The sequence below is a fragment of the Vanessa atalanta genome, chromosome 18 (assembly GCF_905147765.1).
Source record: "Vanessa atalanta chromosome 18, ilVanAtal1.2, whole genome shotgun sequence".
Lineage (NCBI taxonomy): Eukaryota > Metazoa > Arthropoda > Insecta > Lepidoptera > Nymphalidae > Vanessa > Vanessa atalanta.
This window is the reverse complement of record NC_061888.1, coordinates 3,394,518-3,415,098: the sequence shown is the minus strand read 5'-3', so window position 1 is coordinate 3,415,098 and position 20,581 is coordinate 3,394,518. Positions and strand designations below refer to the sequence as shown.

The 20,581-nt window shown below is 32.2% G+C and overlaps 1 protein-coding gene across 2 annotated transcripts in view; it reads left to right on the top strand.

Annotated features, from left to right (window-relative positions):
- LOC125070732 overlaps window positions 1–20,581 on the top strand; it is a 526,502-nt gene that overhangs the window by 309,488 nt on the left and 196,433 nt on the right. For both annotated transcript variants that reach the window (XM_047680677.1, XM_047680676.1), the window contains exon 2: window positions 3,171–3,537. In XM_047680677.1, the coding sequence (XP_047536633.1) occupies window positions 3,171–3,537 (367 nt within the window). The remainder of the gene's footprint in view (window positions 1–3,170; window positions 3,538–20,581) is intronic.

Genomic DNA, 20,581 nt, shown 5'->3' with positions numbered 1-20,581 from the left:
GTAAAAGAACTTTGTTCCAAAAAATAAAAATATCGCATATATTTCTCACGTAAATCGAACTAGTTTCGACCACGGAAGATCCCGCGTGTAAGGGGGAGGTATTTAGTACCCTATATTCCTTTCTGTATCCCTGACGTGTATACGTGTATCATGATGACCGATTGAGTATTTAAGACGTAAAAGCGTAACAAACAAACTAACTCGCATTTATTAGTTAAGATTTCAACTTAATTTTTTTAACAGTCTTTTTTTTTTTTAATAACTACCTGTCAAACCGTTTCGTTTAACTGTATTTAGAAAATATATTAATTTTTTTTTATTTTTTTTTATCAAGATAACCTCTAAAATTTTCAAAAGATTCAATGCACAATATTTTGCTGAAATATTTTAAAAGCAAATTTAATCTACTGAAAATTAAAGACATTGACATCGAATTGCATTTTGAAATAAACGAAATTGTATCAAAATTAATCATTACAAAAATGTAAACGACTTTTGTATTGACAAGCTTTATCAACATAATTGTCCTATATTAAATTTTACAACAAAAGGTCGTCATTTTAATAAAGCTATTTTTTGTTTATTTATTAAAATTCTTTCACCTCGAAAGAATTTTACTCAGCGTAGAAAATAAGAAAGAGAATTTTCTTTTACATACAAGTGTATAAAGTAACTCTGTCTGTTACCTCTTTACGTTTAAAAATTAAACTGATTTAGATGAAATTTGATAAAGGAATTGTTTGAGTCCCGGAGAACAACATACATTACTTTTTAATTCAATAATACATCAAAAATAGGTAAAATGGATCGTGACGGTTTGTGTGATAAAGGCAATGTTTTATAAATTTCGAGCGGATTCAGCTAGAATGTTCACTAGTAGTTGCTTGCCTTGCTTAATAATGCATCTTGTGAGAATACATTTTTCTCGGTGTGAAAAATCTATAGACGCGTTTTGGTTGTAAAACCGACTCATATGACGCTCCTTTATGACGTATTGTCGCCTCCAAACCACTGCTCTCTACTACCTTCAATGTATGTGACGCATATACAGATTTCAGAATTGGGAAATGTTTGTATTTATTTTAGTCCGTTGTTGTTTTTGGGAGCCATGCGTCTCTTGAGGGACACATTTTATTTTGCATTAAGAAACAAGTAAGCTCGCGATGGAAGACATCTGTGGACGCCGTCTGCCCCATCTAGGGGACATAGGACATTCATCATCAAGCTCAGGTTACCTGTTTACTATTGATAAATAATGTAGTTATCATCAATGGTGTTTACACCTTTAAAGACGTATCACTTTGTATGTTACCCAAGTCAGATATTAATTTTAAGTGCTTAGTGATAAGTTGATGGTGTAACTTTTCCAATAAATAAATAAATAAATTTATTTGCATTCTATAAATAGAAAACGACATTAGTCCTAAGTGCTATAAGGTATAAATTATACGAATGTAACGTTTTCACTATTAAAAAATTACACCCGGGCGAAGCTGTGACTGTCGCTAGTATTTTATACATATCAAGATACGTAATATACTAGGTTTCGTAATTGAGATGTAAGTGGACTTGTGAGATGTGCACTGCATGAAGGTTGTACCTTAGAGCAAACTTTTTCGACTGAAAATTTCGTATGAAATTTTTCTAATAAATTCGGCACCTTCAGGCATATTTTATAAACTCGCAACTCACCGCAGAATATGATCGTGAAATGTCAAAAAGTGATATTATGCGACTTCACTAATTACAACATTTTAAGGATTAACGCATCCAAATAATGTTAATCCGTAAGACCGATTTCATTATTCACGGAATAAAATAGGATTTCTGTTATCATTCGATACCTCCTACCAAAAATCTTCAAAAAAAATTACCACAACATTTCCTGTAATTTTGAAAGTAGATGCGCGTTGCAACAAATGTACTTTCTGCGAATGTATTTCAGACCCATTTTTATCCCAAAGGACCCGAATGTCGTTAGCAAATTAGATTGTCCGGACCTAGTTTCCAACGACATATGCGCGTAATGCCCTAGCTGTAGTTGGATTCATAATGGAAAGTCTAAACAAATCCGTTGTGCATTTTAATATAATTCTTTTTTGAACTCACAACATTACAAGTGAGTTGTAAATTTTCCTTTTTTTTATATAGGTTGGCAGATGGGCAAACGTCCACGGTATGGACATTAGTGATGTAGGAAATATTAAACGTACCTTACATCACCTATACGCCACCAACCTTGGGAGGTAAAATATTATATCCTTTGTGCCTATAGTTACATTGGCTCACCTTTCAAACCGGAACAGAATAATACTAAGTATTGCTGCTTGGCAGTAGAATATCTGATGAGTGGGTGGTACCTAACCACATGGGTTTGAACAAAACCCTTCCACCGAGTAATCCTATTTCTTCTTTTATTCTTTTGGCAGAATTTTACCAGATACAACCAAATTCTCTCACGATGTCTGCTTTCACAGCAGAGCACGAGAAAAAATTGAATAAACCAAAAAAAAATCAGTCCCTATTGTCTAGATTTGAACTCGCAATTTTAGGTTAATATTTACGTGATCTAACTTCTGGGCCATCTCGGGTCTGGTCGGAAAACATATCATACTGTGTTTAATGAATAGCAAAATCAAGCTGGACACAATAATCAAATATTATTGAATTATTCATAAATCTATTAGTCGATTTGAATAACGTCTAAATATCAATGTACTAAATTATTATCCGTATATTAAAAAAGTATTTTTTTATTTGTATATTTGATTGAAAATAGGCTACATTTTTTACAGACTGATTCATCAATAGCATGATTTTAGTAGATCTTTATTATAAGTCAATATCACAATTCTAAACTGCTCATATTGGTCGCAGGGCCTTGTGCAAAGCCACCTGGATAGGTACTACCAACTCATTATTATACCAGCAAACAGTTAAAGTGAAAGAACTGGTGTAATCCGGTTTAAAGGGCGATTGAGCGTAAGTAAAAGTAAAGGCATAAGGGAAATAACATTTCAATTCCAAGACTGTTGGCGCATTGGCGATGTAAGGAACAGTTCAAGTTTCTTTCAGTACCATTTTCCGTGGGCAGCGGTGATCACTACCACCACTTACCACCGCTAAAATAAACGATTATGTTCTTACCTTACGTATTATCTTTGTTTCAGGCTGACTGTGCAGCGGTTGCTCAGCATCACACTGATAACCATCATCACTGACATCGTCTCGTCCCAAGAAGACATCCCGATAAAAGAACACCAGGGGCCGCAGACCTGCGGTGGCCTCTTAAAGGGCCCCGTTGGTATTATCCAAACTCCCAACTTCCCCAATCCTTTTCCCGTCCCGATTAAGTGTAGGTGGATAATCGAACACGATATCGTGAACGGGACGATATCGATATACTTCACGCAGCAGTACACCACTAGTGGACTGACGTTTACGGAGTATATGTATTACGATGAATCGTATAAGCTGGGGGAGAGGAAGGCGCTCAGTGTGACGGAGGAAAACATCACAAGAATCAAATGGTTGCAGGTAAGGTTTTTTTTTCTACCCAAAACTACGCACTTTTTTTTTTTTTTTATTAAGAGCGTGATTAAGAAGATAATTATAGAAATGTTGATTGAATACGTACTTTCATATAAAAACAATCAACCAGAAAACAGCTTAAGACAATTAATTATAACCCGACAAAATCAAATACTCGTTACATTTTATAGCTTTTATTTGATTGTGAACATATTATATTTTCTTCAGCCTTTTAATTTATATTTTTAATTTCATATTACAAAGCTGGAAAGTTAGAAGGCTTGAACGCGCTAAGGCCAATGACTTCGGATTCGATTTTTAAAATTAATATTTTTAAGTAACTTTACGTGTTAGGTTCGTGGTTACGCAATCCTTTTTTATTTTAACTAGAATAGGCATTTACGCATCCCCTCCGCGGAGAATGGGGGCGTGGCTTGTGAGCCTTCTGGTCGATTGCCATATACTAAAACTCTAAGGATGTCATGTCCAGTCTCCAGTCTATCCATGGGGGGGAGCATTGATAATAACACAACCCTAAAAGCGGTGCACTAACAATTAACGTCATTTAATCTGTACTGTTATTGATAATGAGAGACACTCATGTATCCTTGCATCATATATTTGAAGAACACAAATAATCCACACGTTAAAACCGTGAGGACAGATAGCACTTATTTATTTACATTTAGCACTTATTTATATATATATTATTTATTTACTAGACGTGTACTCGATGTATTATTCCATCGGAAACATTATACATAAACCTACCGATACTTTTTGTATGAGAAATTTTTGTTAACCAATTTCTATTCCATTCCAATTTCGAATTTGATATTTAAATAAATTCAATTCCATTCATCCTGAATTTTACCCTAATAAGTGATGAATTAAAAAAAAAGCCTTAACAACTCTCTTAAACTTATAACAGAGAATAGAATTACCATACAAACATTCATCCTATATTCAACCCCATTTCAAAAAATCCATTTTAAGTGCTGTGCTAGTGTGCTCAGTATGATTATACTGATTTGCATTTATGAAGAACAGAAACAATAGTGTCAAGTTGCGTATCTTTTTAATCTACTTAATAAATCTTTAAAATTACTGACTGGTACAATAATACACAGCCTAAGCCAGTGGGTCTAACATGATGAAATTTTGCACAGAAATTCCATATAGACCGTATATATATGTTTGTTACTTTCAAACCAAGATGAGTAATGAAAACTATAAAATATTTTGTATAAAAACAAGCAACGCTTACAGAATAAAAAATATTTATAATAAAGTTCTTAAAAGTAAAATAACATTTATAAATATGCTACAGCCAGACTAAAGATTCATCAACGTTTGCACTGTGGCAATTGAGTTGGTTGATACACATGGCAAATTTTCATACACCAAAGGCAGATTTTTCATCACCGCACGATGTTTTCCGTCACCACCAAACGGGAAATATCAGTGATGCTCGCCTAGGTTTGAACTCAGAAATATCGGTTAAAATTCACGTCTTCTAAGCATGACAAAATGTCTTTAAAGAATGTTAGTACAATGTCCTAAATAAAATTAATTCTATTTACTAAATTAATACATACCTAAAACGAATCTTCCACACAAGACAAGAAATATACAAATATATTATTTATAAAAGCATTCATATTTAGAAATTAAAATAAAATGTCAAATTCAAACAGAAAATCACTTTGAACCTAGAATTTAATTATAATTGTACAGTTTAATTTCGAAAATAATAAAATACAAGTAATACGACTGTGGATGTCGTAATAATTCAATTCAGCGAACCGTACATTATATCCTCCGGATTAATAAAATCGCACGAAGTACTGACGTTCAAGAAAATCGTGATATTTAGAAATTGTGCCAATCCGAATCATTATTCAAAACAAACGCATAGCAAGTTTCTTATAGTCGCTGAAACTTAACATTGTTATCAAGCTAACGACGCAAAATCTCAGCGCGATCGCCATTTTTATTATTTAAATTGTGAGTAATAAGAATCATTCGAGTTGTTTGCTTAAATTAATAATATAACTTAGTTAAATACACTTAGAGAATTGCATTACACTTTTTAATGTTATTGTTTCATTTTAATTGTTAATTGTATTGTTAAACAATCTAAATATGCTTCTTTTTCCGCCATTTTGGTTTTAAATTAATTTAACCTTTAGAATGTGTTTATTTATATTCGTTTTAGATTTTTGCTTATCAGCAACTGTCAACTATGAGTATTATATTTTTGTATACTACTATTTTACTATATATACGAATATGTATGTACATAATCAATGCTTTTGAAAAAAATAATATACTTAAAAAGATGGATCTTGTAATTGAAAACAAAAACTTGAATGTGAAAACTATATATAAGAAATAAAGAAACCAGAATACAGATGTAAACTTTGTAAAGGGATCTTAAAACAGTTACATTAAACACTGTAAATACTTTCAATAATTGTTATATATTATTTAACTTTGGAGCTATGTCCTCAATGATTGCTCAAGCCAGAGTGCCCGTCGTTAGCCCGCCATGCTCAACTACGATACAGTAGTTGATGTGATTGGCCAACGCTTCTGATTGGCTATCGCAGATTTAGTCAAATGAATATCCAATAATCGAAACATTAATTGATAGTGTCAAAATTAACTTAATTTATTAATAAACATTTTTTAAATATTTTAATAATCTGCAACGTCTTATATGTTATGCGGAATATAAAATAATTTTAACAAATTCATCTATTAAAACCTTACATTTGAGTACGTAATTTTATTTTATGTCATACAGGTAGGCGGACTATGATGGTAGGATGGTAAGTGGTCACCACTGCCCACTGTAGGAACTATTAAAATCACAAATCTAAAATTTAATGTCCCTTGTGCCTAGTTACACAGGCTCACTCACCCTTCAAATTAGAACACAACGATACTGAGTATTGCCGTTTGGCGATAGCTGATGGGTGTAAATAAACTTTCATCACTAATTCTGTAACTCAACCTCAGGCCGAGTCGAGAAAAAGTCTTTGGGTTTTTCGGACGATTTTTTTTCAGTAGCACCCCGGAGTCTTGATGTTGGATGTGTGTTGACATAATTGTGCAATATCTTGCTTCGTAAAGCGCATAAAGCCGCTTGGTCTGGCACCTGTACTTTATTCATCCGTGTCAAATTTGCCATCCTATCGGACTATGAGTGTGAGATAATAGATTACACGTGTGTTTGTGCACACACTTGGGTAATATAAGAGGTATATCGTAGTTGAAGTTGGTTATCATCATAACTCTCAACGAAAAATTTACAAGCCTTACTTAAAATCATTATATTTCGATCATTAAAAATCTAAATGAAAACAGCTTTCCTTTATTAAGCCGCTACAATCCTCAACTGATCCGACAGGAAGGAGCTATCACAGAAACAATAGAAATACCTTGTAAAATGGTAATATCCTTTGAAAGAATCGCCCGGAAGAAGGCGGGAAATAGTCTAGTTCAACGGCCTTTGTGCCCAACATTGTCTTGGCGTGGTACCAGTGATTCACTTCGTAACGTCATTTTTCCTATTTAGCGTTCGCAAAACCTTCGATAGGATTACAAAAAAAAAGAACGTCATAACGTTACAATAAATAAAAAGACGACTTTTTGTTATGTCTAATTGAATAAATTACTTAAACAGAAGGTGCAGCGCCTTTTGTAGACGGTTTTTGTATATAATATTTTTATATAAGAAGTTGACCTTCATGGTTTTATTAAATTTAGACTATTGACGTGGCAAGATTGAATTTTATATACCTGTTTATCACGTTACAGCTTTAAACAACGTCTTCATACGAATAAATTACTTTTTCACAAGCAAAACATCGTTGGGCGCAACGTGTGTAAAATTTGATGTAAATTATTAATTTAGATTTTATATTCGAAATTTAAAAAATCAATTGTTATTACCTATATTTCACCTTCCCTAATCATACTTACCTATGTGAATAATTCTTGAATACTAGGGATGTTTCATTGGTTAGGTTGATTCCGGCTTTCACGTATTAAATCTGGCTTAAATCGAAAACACTCAGCGCAGCATGTTCAATCGGCACTGTTGCACAGATTATATATTTAATTGAGGAAGTATTTATTTACAATGCATTTTGTAAGATTACTCAAATAAATGTACTTTATTATACTATTCATATAAACTCAATTATAATTTTTTGCACGATATCTATAACTAATATCACGTATTTACGTACTTCTTAATGACATTATTCTTTCTTAAATTTTATTAAAAAAAAAAATCTTAAATTGTTCTGGAGGGATGTGACTTCTGACGCAAGGTTCATATTATTCAAAAGTCAGTTCAGGAGTTTTCATTTAGAGTAAGCAAAAAAAAATGCTAATTCAAATATTAACGTTATTTATATCAAATGTCAAGGAATTACAAATATATCCATTGTTCTAATTAAAACATCAGTTACTTAAACTTTCACTTTTATAATAATATTAAATATCAATGTGATGTTAAACATATTGATTCTCCATGAAAAAAAAAACCACTTAAATAAATAATATGACATTTTTAATAACAAGATATATTCGTATAATTAATTTGACATCAATTCTTCGTCTAACAATAACATATTTTAATTGCGGATTTAATCCAATTGATGTTTGAATATTTAAATATCGAATTATGGAACTGAACTAATTGTTATTCACATCACGTTCTGTTGAAGACTATGACCGTAGTGAGTTAAAAAGAACGACTGGTAGAACGATAATTGAATGATAAATATTTAATATTTCGGTTTATTAAATTAAGCATTTGGTAATCTTATTTGTTTGAAAAGCGAACAATGTCGCCTTTGAGTACCCATTTCAACACATCGTGTAGTACTTAGACTGATCTTCTAAACTATAATATCTCAATAATATTCGAAATTATACTGATTAAGTGTTTGATTTAACTATTTAATACTACACCGAATAATACAGAAATAAACCATAGTAACTTGAACTGTTGAGTGTAGGTATTTGTTTGTTTTATAATATTGGTAGGTGAACAGGCCTGCGCCTGATGGTAAGTTGCCTGCCTATTGATATTAGCAATGTAAAAAATTGCCTTATTTTCATTTCCAAATCGCCAGCAAACTTGGGAACCGAGATCTCTGAGTCTCTTGTGCCTACAATTACTGGTTTATTCAAACGTCAATCTGGATAACAACAATACTAAGTATTACTAATTGTCAGAAGAATATATAATTAGTGGGTTTTACCTACCAAGACAAACTTGCACAAAGCTCTACGCCCAACTAACTTCAATTGATCTTAAAGGGGACGACTTAAATACATACATTTAATGCAATAAAAACATAAGCGTGATTTAAATTACAAGTAATATTATCTATTATAAAGGAAAATTTTATTACTCCGTGGTCGAGTAGTGTGTCTGAGTGTTTGTGGTACCGTCGTTACTTCTGATTTTCCATAACACAAGTGCTTTAGCTGCTTACATTGGGATCAGAGTGATGTATGTGATGTTGTCAATTAATTTTATTTTTATTATTATTTGTAACAAAAGTTTGAAATTTAGAAAAAAACTCAAAGCCTACGTATACAATGCTAAAACAAGCATGCTTATTAGATCACTTAACATAAATAAAAACATTATCCATTTTGTACAATACAAAGTGCTTCTAGCACTCTTGCGTTCACTGGATTGTACTCATTCGTGCTCTACAATGTGCTACAACGTACTCAAGTGCTTAAGCTAACCAAAGAAACGTTATTGCTTTACAGTCGGTTTAAAGTGAATCGTTTAACACAAAAACATTTATCGATTCTCGTTATTCATTTGTTTATTGTGTATCCACTAGCATTAGGAGTTTAAAATTATTATTTACTAAATGCGAAAGTAACTCTTTCCGTCATGGGTAAACCACTAAACCGAATTTACTTCAATTTGGTACAAAAAAGCTTGAACCCAAGAAAAGGGCACAGGCTACATTTTTATCACTAAAACCTACGACAATAGGATAAAGCCGAAAACTAGTTTTATAGAACGATAAGAGACAACAATAAGTATATGAGCCGAGATGGTCCAGTGGGAACCTGCTTGTCTAGAAGAGTTTAATTTTTGTAAACGATAATTTTATTTTTGAGTATCTTAAATAATAAAATTCCGCAGACATTTTTAACTTTGCCGTTTCATAAATTCAAGTCATTTTTAAAAAAGGCATATTATTCGACACAAGATATAGAGAATAAAAAAGCGCAACTTCCAGGCAGGAGACATAACATACATATATAATTATATTTAACTAACATAACTGTATTTTTATATGTTGAAAAAGAGTAAGTGAAAACTACTGAGTTTCTTGCCGATTCTATCGGTTAAAAATAGTAAATAGTTTGTTAAATGACGATTCAAAAGTGCTTGTAAAGGCCTACTTGAATAAAGTATATTTTAATTTGATTTGAGCTTAATTTTAGAAGTAAATGTACATGTACAAATGAATTGCGGCAAAGCGAAAATTGTAAAATACTTTTCAATACAAGGATAGGAGACGAATCTTTCCGGTTAATTTTATTAAATGAATACAATATAACAATCAAATTTGTTCCAAATTCAAAATTGAAATCATAATAAACAATATAACAATCGAATTTGTTCCAAATTCAAAATTGAATACGATTTGTATTTTAATCATAAACAACTTCACTAATTATCTGAATTGAAACTTTTCTTGTTTGTGGTATTCGCACCCAAGCTGTTATACGTAAACCTACCCACTCAAATTAGTTTACAGAAGTTACTGTACGGATTATAATACCCTAACATATTTACATTGATTACAAGCGTGTTTTGTTTTTGTTTACAATGTTTTTTAAAAGAAATTTGAATTGTTGTTTAGTTTAGTTAGTTTTAAATCACGATACTGATAAGTGGCTTTACACCTTTTAACGGAAAAAGTTAGGAGCTTTACTCTAGCAGGCTGTTCTGTTAAATGTTTAATTCCCTGCAAGATATTTTCTGTAGTGGAACGAGATGAATTATGAACACAAATTTCACATGCAAAAACATTGTGGTTTATCCGGCTTTGGACTCTTGGTCTTCGTTAAAGATACAATGGTTTATCCGTTGGCCCATCTCTGTTCATATAGAAAAAGATATTTTATTTAAGTCTATTTATTGTTTTCTTACTGGATATAATTAACTAAATAATATAATATTATATATTAAACGGAGCCGGATCTGTAGTTGACATATTGTTTACAAAGATCAATCTCATGAGCTTTATATCTATTAATATATAAATTATATATATTATGACCGTGTTTGTTCTTTTTATTTATTTAGTAGCTATTCGTCCCGGGTTCTCATAATACGTTTACATCGAAGTACAAACATCTCGATAAAGATTATTTTTGGACGAAGAATCTTCTCAGGCTTACGCAAAATAACTTAACAAAGTAGCACCACAATAGGGTGATTTGTTAAGAAACGCTTAAAGGACAAACGTAAATACAATCATATTTTTTATTGAGAATGTCTTATAATAGTCCTATACTGAACAATATCACCAGACATTTTAATGACATTATGCTTTGTGCGGATGTTAGGCGGGGTGTATAAAAAAATCTATATTATATATTTATAACATTAGATTAAGTTTTACCTATAGTGCAGCTAATAAATTTGAAAGGAAATCGATATTCGTACTAAATTAAATCGATTACATAATTGCACAGCCCTATCGTTACTAGTATTTAGACACACTCTGAATTGCAAATGGTTAGTACTAAGCAGTATGTGTTTGAAACAACGTGATCCGATTACATAACGCGAACTCGTACCAGTGGTCGTATGTACAAAAAGTACTTCGGCCTACACAATATATGAACACGCAAAAGTTCTGTGTTATGCCATATACTCCGAAGTTATAACTTTTTCATAATCTTTATTTGTACGGACTTTAGATTCAGATTTAATACGGTTGGTATATAACGCAAACTGTTCCCTCGGCCCTTCTAGATGAGTGTTTCCAACATCACAAACAACAAGACTGTATAGCGGTTTGAATATAATTCAATAATTCAACAAAACATTTCAGGCAAACTTTTTGACAGCGCATTGACGGCGTGAGTAATTGTTTATACCTCTTAAAGTGCCTTCACTTCGGCAAAAGGTGACAACGAAAATCTGCCTTCTTAAAATAAATAAAAATACATTTCATGAAATCAACATTAACATTTAAACATTTGACATTGCAGTCTTCTTGCCTCAAATAAATATGTTAGCTATTTCATGTTCCGTAACCTAACCTAACCTAACCTTAACACTAAGTAAAACTTTAACAGTCGTAATTAGTATCATCAAATTAAAATAAAGTTGTTATATCCTATATCTTATCTAAATATATCCCTTTCGCCTGCAATTGCCCTGGTGCACACACCCTAGAATATAACAGTACTAAACAGAGCTTGAACAAAGCCCTAACACTAAGTAAAACTTTAACAGTCGTATCTGGTATAATTGTACTGTAATAAATCTCTCCAAGTTATAAACTTAGCCTCGATATAGTTCTATATATTCAGATAAATCGAAAAAGCTCCAAGTGTATTTCCTAAAACAATGTCCACGCTAACAATATAGAGAGCGTAACGTACGTCTCAAACAAAATCCTATGGAAAATTCAAACGGTGTTAGCGGACTGTAAACAAATTTGTTTTGTTTTAAAAGCTCGAAAGTTCAATATGGGCTGATACGGGCGAAGCGTTCAAACTTGTGCATACATTCACATAACTCTAAAGTTGTTTCGCCAACTAGATACTTATCGCTCTTGAATCTTGCAAGTTGCTAAATTTTTAATGCAAAATAAACACTAACAAAACTCTGAGACTCTGCCAAAATCCAATAGAAATGCCAATGATTTTGGCAGAATATGTTTGTTATACATGGTTGGTAAAGTACGTTTAATATTTTAGAGCAAATTTTAAATGAATAAGCTAATAACTTTGTCGGTTTCTCTTTCACAGCAGAACCTCTTTGTCTAATAACCCTTAAAATGAGACCGAATCCACGGACGACAAATATGTCATGTGTATAAATAGTGTCGCACGTTTGGGTAACTACAAATTGATCGATTAAGCGATATAGCTTTAATTACAAATCAACTTAGGGTGTCTTATACTTAAGAGCGAGTACACACTATATAAATATTAAATAATTATGATAATATTAAATTCCAAATCCTAAATATTTTGCATTGGTGGATGGATGATAAAAATATAATAAATGTTTTAAGAACGCCATGACGAGTTAATTTTTTTTAAACCGTATATGTTTTTTTCTATCCGATATGTTCTGCTCACAAAGAGAGTAGACCTTAGCCTATCAGTGGTATCTATGAATCAGCTGCTTAGGGTGAAGCTGCAGCTGAAATGCAGACATCTCCCTACGCATCCGATAATATTGAAATAATCACATTCAAATGTGTTTCTCTAATACTATATCGTAACTGATAAGTTTTTTATAGTCTACCCACTCACCACTTATATTTTTCTTTAAAAAAAAAAATAATTTTGAAAGTAAGCACAAAAAGTAACACATGTTTGATTCAATGCTTTAATATGAGAAAAAAGGAATCGCCGCAAGCGCTTGCATTCAAGAGGATCGTGAGCGTTTGAGCAGCTTTGAACGCGTGCCGCGCGTAGAGAAGCGGATCAACTCCAAAAAGCCTCTAATACCTACGCACCTTTATACAGAATCAATATCGACTGCTTACTGATTAAATCTTAATTGAATTGAATAACATCTGATTAAATCATAATTAAATTACCTTTTTCGTAATAGAGTGACTAATATTGTTTTATTTGACGACGTCTGATGTTAAGTAGAAATATATGACGTTGTACCGAACAATGTTGTTTGTACTTAGCCGAGCTTAGTGCATTGTAATTTCTGTTGTTTAAATTTCAAAGTTTAAATAAAATTCAATTGAAACTATTTCAAACAGTTATACTGTTTCCATCCAAACTCGTTTTATTTTTAAAGCTCGTGCATTATGTATGGTTGAGTGAACATTGAACTTGTACGTATGTATTAACTGGGATGTTGCTCTACCAAAGTTGCTTCTGTTTAAACATCAAAGTAAATACTGAAATAAATTAATTAACGACAAATAAAATAATGAAGTCATTTCAAATGGAACTCTATATTCACGAGCATCGAGGAAGAGGTTACAAAGCTTTCATAAACATCTAACTCTATATTTATGCCGTATGTATAGTAATGCAATAACCTATAAAAAATTTAATACATCAAAAAAAAAAATAAAAAAAAAACGGAAGCAGCATTTTAGTTACCATATTTAATATTGCTCTAACTTCATACTTTCAAATAATTAACATAATTTTGTATGTCAAACATATTATATATTACATAAGAAATAACATAAGCAACGAATTTATTTCGATTCGAACACAGCAGTAGTGAATAAGTGTTATTATCATAAGTTGAGCTTTCCAACTTATTACGATCTCAGTCTTTACAGTGTAAATAAATCGAGGGTTATATTTAACATTATTCTCCGTATCTCGTCCATTTATGTAATTTAGTGATTGGTTTCAAGCAATAAATTAATCGATAAAGTTTTTTTAAGTTAATTTTCCGCTCTATATTATTTTAACATTATAGTCAAGTATTTTAATAATGAATTGTTTAATTATTATTATATCTATAGTTGCGAGAAAGTTTAAAGTAATGAAGATCAGCTCATTTTTTTATTTGGCATTTTTTTAATCGAGATTTTTTTTACATATTTCACATATTATATGTGTCTAGGACTTCCTTATTTTGGGGCGTCACGTAATCGTCACCTGCACATATCTCCGTAACATCTCAACTAACCTGCCTCTGCAGGATATTATCATCTTGAAGGTGTCAGGGTACAGAGAATGAAGAGGAGGCTGACAGAGGATACAGTACCGTCGTTACCAAAGGGGCTGGAGTAAATTCCACTATAAGTATAATTATTTGCCTTCTATTTCCGTTTCGATTAGTTATTGATATTAATTTTAAAGATTTGTAACGAATTGTTGTATATTTTATATGTTGTCAGTCATTTGCAGTCGAAACCATTAGACGCTAAAATCGTAATGGAAACGAATTTAAAAAAAAAAACAATATTTTCTTACCATCAAAGAAATCAAAATCAAAATATACTTTATTCAATTAGGCTTTTACAAGCACTTTTGAATCGTCATTTAACAAACTATATTAAGTATAGCTACCACCGGTTCGGAATGTAGATTATATCGAGAAGAACCGGCAAGACGCTCAGTAGTTACTCTTTTTCAACATCTAAAATTACAGTCATGTTAGTTAAATACAATTATATATGTATGTTATATATCCTGCCTGGAAGTCAACAAGAATTAACTCTACGCTTTTTATTCATCAATATAATTTTGTATCGAATAATATTCCTTCTTTACCAATGTATTTTATGCAAATGATTTGTATTTATGAAACGGATAAGTTAAAAATGTAATCGAATGACTGATCGCTCAAATAATTTACATTACCTACATTTCTTGGTTCAGTTTCCTCAAAATTAACTTCAATATTATTGCCAAGTATCAATCAATCAAAGTGTTTTTTTCTGATATAAACAGAATGAGCTAGCCTTGAACTAACTAATTTTATATTCACTCCTGCGTTTCATTATACCTAATAATTTGTTCCTTTATAGGAACAGAGTATGTATGGATTTATTTTCCTCGTAAAATGAAAGTGCATGTCCAGTGATAAAGCTTCCAGATGGTTTTACCAACAATTAAACATACCTTTTATAAAGCACTAGCAACATACTACGGTTTTCTGCGGGCTTACATAGAGTAGTTTATTTAATTACGTCCAATATTGTTTTTTAGTTGAGTTTGTAGGACTTTTGGAGGTGTTAAAGCCGCATCAAAATCAATCAAGTAGCCAAAAGACATCAAATCAATATTTTTTTTTTCATAGTACACATGTTTACTGGTTTTTTGATGAGATTTCTTTATTTAAAGTAAAACCTATTTAACGAAATATTAAAAGTGACATAAGAAATAACAGAGAGACTATTCATGATAGATAACGAAATATCTTAGATGTTATAATTAATAAAATTATAATGGCGACTTTGTGTACATGGATTTTATCGTATAAGGGCAAAGTCATGGCCTTGAACTTCGTCCTTGAAGGTCGCATAGACTCTGTATGTAATTACTGCAGACCCTCGTTATCATTGGTCGAGTTAACATCACGCCATCTAAAACTTCTGCTATTGGTTAACGACCAGTGAAGTCAAATCTTTTGTAGATAGTAGTAAATCTATACTAAGATTATAAATTCGAAAGTAATCCTGTCTGTAAGTTGCTTTTTCGCGACCAATTGACTGAAATTATATTATACATTATTAATTTAACGAAATTTGATATGATGCAAACTTGCAGTTCAAGGTAAGACGCTTACAATATGAATGAATCCGCGACTGCCAAATAGTTCTCTTTAAATATTCAAAAAACACATTTGAAGCTAAAACGGAGATGACAGTTTCAAAACAGGACAAGTAGGACTCACTTTTCATGTACTTAGGACTTACTTACTTCAGAGACATTTATATTTGAGTGTTTCCTAAATAAAATGTATATTCACTTCTCGTACTTACAAAGAGAAAACTAGACAATTATTTAACGACACCTAAACTCCTAAAGAAATAACTTCGTGCCGTATTTAAATATCACCCGCACCACCTAGATGTCCGAAAATCCACAACAGCGCGATTTTTAAGACATTTTCTGCCTCGCACAACCACTCTGTGGAACCAGCTTTCGCCGGCGGTTTTTCCGAACCGATACGACTTGGGAACCTTCAAGAAAAGAGCGTACTCTTTGCTGAAAGGCCGGCAACGCACCTGCAAGCCCCCCGGTGTTGCAGATGTCCATGGACGGTGGTAGTCACTTTCCATCAGGTGAGCCTCCTGCTCGTTTGCCACCTTATGACATAAAAAAAAAAATGCCGCTTTACTTTTCTTAAAGAATATAAATACAATTAATATAATTATACAACATTCGTCGTTGTTGTCTTTTAATTTTTACGAATAAACGAAATTAACTCTTAAGATGTTCTTCTAATAGAAGTTTCCCTGCTTCGACTTTGTGAATTCCATTTAGAATAAACTACGATTGGAAATTCGGATGCTTTCAACGGTATTAGCGAACAGTAAACAAGTCTCTTTTATTTTTAAAGTCGGTAAAGTTTAATTTAGGTTGAGGCAGAACGCTCGACGTACATACACATTTACCTAAGATTAGGGATTCTCTTCGTCTGTGCTTTTACGGACACATTATTCAAATCCTTTTAAAACGGTAGATTTTTTTTAATGTTTTTTCAATTGCTTGAATTGTTGAATAGACTTCGTTACAGAGCTGGTTATTTATGGGGAGGGGTGGGGGGTCGTGAAAAGCAAAATAAGAAGGCGAAAAACGAATTGCAAAGCTGCTTAAGTAGTCTCAGGCACTATTCTTGCTTAAGTAGTCTTATCAGATATTCTAGCAAATATCAAACAGCAATACTTAATACTATTGTGCTCCTGTTGGAAGCACGAAAAAAAATCCGCTTCTCACTATATTTATTACTATTTTGCCTATTTAAATAAAAATACACAAATGAGAAATTGCAAACAATTAAAATGAATTTTAAAAAGCAATGTTTACGGATAAATTGTAAAAGTCGACTATGTCAAACATTTCATATGATATCGAGACATCTTCACCACGGTAGGTTGATTTGTACAAACGAGTACTCGAAATTGATCTTAAGCTACAAAACTGCGTATTCCATTTTAAATCTTATAAAAGTGTAAATAGGATATATTTTAGAACTACATTTTTAGTCTTTTATTCGGTCGTGTGGCTTTGGCGTTTTCAGTATTAACCGAATCGATTCAAAGCGATTTAATTTTAAGCATAAAACAATAAATACTGTCCCGTTAAATACTTTTCAAAATCAAAATATACTTTATTCAAGTAGGATTTTACAAGCACTTTTGAATCGTCATTTAACATACTATATTAAGTAAAGCTACCAGTTCGGAATGTAGATTCTACCGCGAAGAACCGGCAAGAAACTCAGTAGTTACTCTTTTTTAACATCTAAAACTACAGTATTTATATAATATGTATGTATTTTGTAAACACGTCTCTACTCGTCTATATGTATATATATATATATATATATACTACACGGCCAAACTACTGAACCGAATTTGATGAAATTTAGTTTGTAGTTAGATTGAACCCCGAGGAAGGACATGTACTACATTTGATACCTAGCACAGTATGACCAACCGTAAAACTCGGGAAAAAACATTTTTATAAAAATTGGTTATAAAATACATTGGTTATAAAATCGTTAATAAATATTAATAAAATCTCAGGAATGTCCTTCTTGTTTTTGCAGAAATGGTTTCCCTACTTAAGGTAAAACTTGGAAGTTAGTTTACAAAGCTAAGTATGTAGGAAGATGTCTGATACATTGTTTAAATTTGAAACATTTAGTAGCTAACTGTAATGAGTATATATTATTATACGTTTATATATATTTTCTCGCAATTTTTCCGCTACTATCCAGCGTTTTATTAGATTTTGTGCCAAATAGGATTATGATATATATTTCTTGGTGGTAGGGCTTTGTGCTAGCCCGTCTGGGTAGGTACCACCCACTCATCAGATATTCTACCACCAAACAGCAGTACCTAGAATTGTTGTGTTCCAGCTTGAAAGGTGAGTGAGCCAGTGTATCAAGAAACAAAGGTTGGTGGCGCATTGGCGGTGTGGGGAATGGTTAATATTTCTTACAGCGCCATTGTCTATGGGCGGTGGTGACCATTTAACATCAGTTCGCCTATTCGCTCTTCTGCCTACCTATATTATAAAAAAAAAATACTTATTTCAGTAATACAAGTAGCTTTTCACAGAGTAATTGCCATTTGATCTCTTTAAAACTTTAAAAGTTCCCTACATTAAAATATTATAACGGTCGTACTCTCGCATAAATTGCTCGTCTAGTTTTAAGTTCATTTAAGTTCTTAGAGCTCTTTACACATGTGCCTTGAGAACGAGGTGCAAGGTAAGTTATGTTCTTATGTTTATGAATTCATTTCGAAAGTAGATACCCCCTTAGTCCACTTCATTGTAAGTAATCACATTTACTATCATAAGTTCTACAACTGTGTGTATTGTCCTTTAAGTCTTGTACTCTATACTCTAATGAGAGCACAATATTATAAATTACACAGATCTGACACAAAAATGCTGTCTGGATGTTTTCAACTAAAAAAATACTCAAAATATTCCAGAACGTCAGAATTTTTTGCAAAACGCATAATTGTATTATAAAAAAGGTGTTTTTTTGGGCAATTTAAAGTCATAAATAATAGGTACAATCTTATTTTGATTACTGGTTTTAAATGTATACAGACCATAACTATGTGTGGTGTTACGCGAATGGATAGAGTAAGGAATGAGTACATAAGAGGAAGTGAAAATGGTACCGGTAACCGAGAAGCTATCTGGAAACCGGCTGTCTTGGTATGGCCATATAATGCGGAGGAATGAGGACCATGTTGTGAGAAAGGTTTTGAGAATGGATGTGAATGGATATAGAGGTAGGGGACGACCCAAAAAACGATGGATGGATTCTGTGAAAGACGATATGATTAGAAAGAATGTTACTTGTGAGATGACGTCCGTCAGAGAAGTATGGAAGAAGAAGACATGATGCGCCGGCCCCAAGTGAAATTGGAATAAGGGCAGGAGGATGATGACAGGCCATACCTATAATTACTTTCTAAATAAAGAACGTCCTGTGTAAGCTAAATTATTATTGATATTTCTCAATGTTTGTCGGTATACCAAACATCAATAATTGTCGGTAACTGGTCCGTGCATAGTCCACTCCACAAAACCTACCTTACCTCCATCCTCTTTCGACGAACCAGTATCATTTTATACAATTTTAAAGTTAATTCCATTCTTTAGACAGGAATTCTCAGAAATAAAAATGCAGATCTTACAACGTTGACTTCTATAATATACGAGTATTATGTTATTATGTTCACATTACATTAAATAAAATGAATTTTATTCATATACGTCATTAATAAAAAATCTACATTCTAAACAATGACGCTTACATTTTATTATTACATTGAGTCTTCATACACATATTCATACACAAACAACTTAATAGTACTTTCTAAATGACGTCTCGTATAGAATTCTACTATACGCAAGCAAAACGAATAGTTTCTTGAAGTTCGAGCTATAGTCGATTTCGTTAATACGAAAACGACCATATGCACTATCAATATATAAAAATTCCACCATTCACAAAACGAAATCACCGCAATTTTGAAATAAATCAGAAGAAAATCTCAGCTATAAGTGCTTATTCGCCAAAATTGACCGTTAAACTTCTACCTATTCAAGTTCCCTGGTTGTACAGGCTCGCCGCTTACATAAGCCTCTTTACTTCGCTTTTGATTTTATTTTCGTGTACCGCAATGTTTCCTGCACAGCGTCGTCCGTTTATTCGTAATTGCAGACGAGAGCGCTTTCCTTTAAGCCTTTTTTTTGTATTCCCTTTTAAATTTTTTGATATCGTTAGCTCATCTTCGTGTTTTTTTTACGTACTATTCATCAGTGAACCAACAACAGATGTAATTTTTTGTTAATTATTGTCTAACAAACTAAGTTTTTTTAGTTATTGTATAACAAGAGTAAAATTACAATTTAAACACACACATACACATAAGTATGCACGCATTCAAATGTATAATTTCATATACATATTCATTTTTTTTTAAATTATAATTAACTCTTTCGGAAACGTTGAACTACGCTGCGTGATAACGGGAACAGTCGTCATAAATCATGTCAACTAACATCTTTACCTGGGTTTTTTAAAGTTCTATTTTTTTATACTATTACTATTTTG